General features: G+C 36.0%; 1 protein-coding gene across 1 annotated transcript; it reads left to right on the forward strand.

The window, feature by feature from the left end:
• Positions 1–1,106: 1,106 nt before the first annotated feature.
• Positions 1,107–4,619, forward strand: LOC122595522 (protein CELLULOSE SYNTHASE INTERACTIVE 1). The gene is made up of 2 exons (XM_043767890.1): positions 1,107–3,060; positions 4,270–4,619. The coding sequence occupies exon 1, from the start codon at positions 1,337–1,339 to the stop codon at positions 3,023–3,025; it is 1,689 nt and encodes a 562-aa protein (XP_043623825.1). The 5' UTR covers positions 1,107–1,336; the 3' UTR covers positions 3,026–3,060; positions 4,270–4,619.
• The last annotated feature ends 498 nt before the right edge of the window (positions 4,620–5,117 follow it).

The raw sequence follows: 5,117 nt of genomic DNA on the forward strand, positions 1-5,117 counted from the left end.
TTTCAAAAAATAAAATTTTTTGAAATTGAATATATGAAAAGTTATGTCATTAAGCCCAAGTAACCTTTAAAAAACACTATAAGAAGACGCAACTTGAGAGTTGTCAAATTAATAATGTCACCCAATTCTGAATTGGTCACACCGATACAAAATATGGATAAGCAAATCAATATGTGAAATTATTTTGAGATCAAAAAGGATGTAAAAATGTTGTCATGTTGGTAACAAAATCTTGGTTAAAAAAAATACATACACACCCGTTTAAAAAAGAATACACACTCACACTATCAAAGACATAAGGAATGAGACACACAGAAGAATGAAGAGGCAATGGTTTGCAACTGTATTGTATACTTAATGATCACAATTTTGTTTACCACTTTGTCCCAAACACCATGGTTGTGTACCAAATTAAACGGGTTACCCCTAATAGATTTTGCCAGTGTTCCTTACATATGTCGTAAATCCTAGATATGAGTCTAAAGTAGCAAAAGAAGCTGTTAGCAAGAATAAATCAAGGTCGTGGTGGTTGTACTGATTTTGCTGAAGGATTTGGATCTGGATTTTCGGTGTGATTATAACATGAGCCTTTGTAGTTTGTCCTAGTTTTGAAGTAATGTGTTTTAGGAACATATGTGTAGCTACTTGTTTAATTGCTCAAGTTTGGAGTTTCAAGAACACAATTTGTTATTACATGTAGCCATAATAAGCTATGAAAGCCGGCATTCCTTAGTGATTTCAATAATCTGTCTAGAGTCCATACGATTTATGTGAAAAAAGACTAGTTAATTAGTTTGGAAATTTGATGGTCAACATATTTGACTCTCACGTTGTTTGAAAATTTTTGTCAATAGCAATAGTCAAGTAAACTGTAAACTCACAATCAAATTTGAAGTCATGCTTTTCAGCCCACAAGATATGAAATATAATTTTATGTGTGTGGGCCGAATCAATTCTTGGCAATACTTCATTTGGTCGCATCTATCTATACAAATATAGATTTAGACCCAACATAAAATTTAGCCCAAAATATACACACGTTCCTTACGCTTTAGGTTATTTAATTGTTGCAAGTCTTTGTCTTGTTAGCAGCCTTTACTTTCTAGTCACGCGTTTACCGTCATATACACACACCTCCTTCCTTTCCCTTCTCCTCTAAAACCCCACCTCCCTTTTCTCTTGATTCCTTCTTCACTTTTCTCAATAATTCCCCTGTCCCTCCTTCCCTCCATCCATTCCACTTCCCTTCAATTCCACGCCAATTCCCCCCCTCCTGTTCATAACTGTATTCTCCTTCCAAATTTCTTCAAAAAAAAAAATAAATAAAATTGCCGCAATGCCTTCTACCACCGTCCCGCCACCGCCAACTGAAATACTAAACCAAACAACCACCCTTCTTTCCAACCTCCTTCCCGCTACTTTATCAATCAATTCCTTCACTTCCCGCTGGCAAATCCTCCGTACAAAGCTCGCATCTCTCAAATCCTTACTCTCCGAACTCACCTACTCCACTCACTGGGCCGAAAACGAGCTCCTGTTAACTCTACTCCCTAACCTTTTATCCACTTTACACCGCATCCAAACACTCTGTAACCGCTGCACCGACCCTAACTACACTTCCGGCAAGCTCTTAATGCAAAGCGATCTCGACATGGCTACAAACTGGCTCTCCAAACAAACTAACGATCTCGATTTATTACTCCGGTCCGGCGTCTTACGTCACACTAACGCCATCGTCTTGTCACAACCTACACCTGGATCTTCAAAAGAAGATTTGTGTTTTTTTATCCGTGATCTTTTTACTAGGCTACAGATTGGCGGTTTGGAGTATAAACGAAAAGCACTTGATTCATTGATTCTGTTACTTACTGATGATGAAAAATCGGCTTCTATTGTTGCGAGTGAAGGAAATATCGGTTACTTGATTACTTTGTTTGATACTAATACTCACCGAGATCAAGCTCTCTCCGCTATTTCGATATTAGCTTGTGCGGGCGATCAGTCTCGCAAAACGGTTTTCGAACAAGGCGGATTAGGTCCGTTGTTACGAATTGTGGAATCGGGTGCGGCGCATCTTAAGGAAAAAGCTTGTATGGCGGTTGAAGCTATAACTTCGGATTCCGACAACGCTTGGGCGGTTTCTGCTTACGGCGGTGTTCCGATTCTTTTGGATGTTTGTCGTACTGGTTCTTTGGCGGCAAAGGATCACGCAATTGGCGCAATTAGGAATGTGGCGAATGTGGAAGATATTCAAATCTCGTTAGGTGAAGAAAACGGTTTGCCGGTTATTATCGGATTATTATCGTCTGGTTCGGTATCTGCTAAAGAAAAAGCCGCTAATTGTATCGCAATTCTCGCTTCGTCTAGCGAGTATTTTAGAGGTGCTATAATTGAAGAAAAAGGATTACCGAAGCTCTTGCAATTGATTCATCAATCTTCCAATCCCGATACGTTGGAACACGTGTTACGTGGGGTGTATTCGTTATCGCGGTCTGATTCGGTGTCTAGAATGTTATCTGCATCGTCTAGTTTTATAACACAAATGTGTGGTTTAATTAAGCAAGGGAATTTCACATTACAGCAACTCGGGGTGTTGATATTAGCTAAATTATCGATAACCGATGGAAATAAGCGTTTGATTGGTGGATGTATGGGAGCTATAATGAAACTAATGGAATTCGATAAGCCGGTCGGTTTACAGGATTCCGGTTTAAAGTTGTTGGTTAGTTTGTTGACAGTTAAGTGTAACAGGAAAGAATTTGTGAAGGATGACAAGATCATGATGAGATTGATTACAATGATGGATCCAGTTAATGATGCCGTGTCGAAAAACATTCCGGTGACAATTGTGAATTCTTTAATGGCTGGTGGGAGCAACGGTTGCCGAAAACGGCTTGTGGATGCCGGTACACAAGGGTACTTACAAAGGCTGAATGAAATGGAAGTTGCCGGAGCTAAAAAGGCTTTGCACAGACTTTCTGGTAACCGGCTCAAGAATATATTTACCAGGACTTGGAGGGAATAATAATAAAAGGTTTCTAACCCCGCCAACAAAACATGGTAAATTTTTTTCTTTTTTACGAGTACATTTTTTTTTTAACTGCTAAATGTCGTATGCTAAACTACTCCACTTATCTGTAAAGTTATACGTGTTAGGGATTGAACCTAATCTTCTCAACGACCAGCCAATGCTAGAACGGCCTTTTACAGAGTTTTAATTAGTTCTAAATGAATGAATAGGTCACAATTTAGAAGATGGTTTTGTTAAGTAGGTAGCATTATATTAGCTCATTTGTGAGAGTCTTTTGACTCTTGAGGTAGAAATTAAAGTTTAAATTTTGGTATGGTGTAATTTAGTATTGTTTGAGATAGTTTAGAATTAATGTAGGATTAGTATTAAAATTATGTAGAATAACGAAATGAAGCTTTTTTATTTGATTCTTGGAAGAATTTAATGGCAGCTGCTAAAATAGAACCCTACCAAAAAGCTAATTGGGAACATCTTATTCACGTGGTGGGACCTAGTGTGGTGGTAAGGACCTAGGTGGGTTGTGTCCTCAATAAACTTATGTGATTTCACATGAGTCATGACTCATTTTCGTTAATTGAGTCCGTGAAGTTAGATTACGTGATCCGAAATAATTTGCAGCAAATTAGGGAGGCAGGATATGTAAATAGAATACTACAACCCACTCACCGATGCATATATGTGTCACAAGTTAAGTTATTGTTTTTTTTTTTGTGACATGCTCTCCGATTACTAGAAGTCGCTTAAATTGTAAAGAAATAAGAGCATATTTGTAGCAAGATTTTAGGTGAACTTGTCAAATACATGTAGCATAAGATAATACGTAGAATGTCATTAATAGTTTGTTGCATATGTAGTTACTTTGTACTACATTATAACCAAGATATTTATTTGAGGAAAATGTTAAACAAAGCCCTTAGGGTTAAACTTAACGTGCACATTTCCATATAAAAACTCACCCTTTGAATTTTATGATAAATATACAACTAATTAATGCACCTTAACAAAGACCCTTAGAACTTCCTTTAGCAAAACTTTTTATTTTATAACCAGTTCGTGGAAGCTATTTTTTTGAAATGATAACTAGATGTCCAAAATTAGATTATTTATTGGAAATAATAAGTAATGAGGCATACTGATTTGTGACTCTAAAATACCCTAAAGAAAGTTATGGGCTTTTGGCAACTAATAATTGAATTATGAGTTTGTGAACTTAATTATATTCTCTTTACCCTTTGCAGGAAGCTTGGTTTGGACTCATCTAACTACCGTTCTTGTTAAAGAAGCCAACTACCAAACACATGTTGGTAATACTCTACTTTATATATGCTGTCTTAATATTGAAAAGGAAAAAAAAAATTCACAAAAAATGGATTTAATTTTTATATAACAACGGTATGGATGCGTTTTTTTAGGGAGTATCCTCGTTTTTTCTTTTTTAATATTTTTTTTAGTTAAGTGATTATGGTTTTTTTTAATGTACATTAGATGAGGCATACTTGTTTTTAGTGTAGTGGCCAAATCTTTAGTTAGGAAGTGTGAATGTAAGTTTGTTTTATATTTTAATATAATACAAAACTCTTTGTATTTATTTGTATGATTTTCCTATATATATTGCACAAAACAAGTAACATGTGTGACCCAATCCACTCACCAAATATGATTCGGGTCGGGTATTAAAGTCACGGGATATTATAACAAGAGTAGGTGGAAGTGGAGATGACATTAATTACTATTTATTTATGAAAAAATATATGTAGGGGCCTGCCTATATACTCGTATGTTACAAGAAGATTTTGATAAGTCGTTTTCATGATGGTTGGTTATAACGAAAAACAATGCTGAATCTAAGTTCGTGATCTTTTGTTGGATTTTATTATCCATATGTGTGAAGATTACCAAATTACCAAATGGAAACAAATCAAGGTGATTTTTCATAAAAGCATGCATGGACCCCTTGTGACTTCATGAGAAACTTGTATATGTGTTTTTTTTAAGAAGAAAATACGTGGAGTAAGGAACGGCGTGATTAAAGGGAAGAAAACTGGACTTGAATTAAAATAGGTATTGCATCATTAGGCTATATTCA

Source organism: Erigeron canadensis, chromosome 4 (genome assembly GCF_010389155.1).
Source record: "Erigeron canadensis isolate Cc75 chromosome 4, C_canadensis_v1, whole genome shotgun sequence".
Lineage (NCBI taxonomy): Eukaryota > Viridiplantae > Streptophyta > Magnoliopsida > Asterales > Asteraceae > Erigeron > Erigeron canadensis.

Coding starts and splice junctions, on each gene's coding strand:
- LOC122595522 (XM_043767890.1), top strand. CDS start 1,337: ATGCCTTCTACCACCGTCCCGCCACCGCCAACTGAAATACTAAACCAA.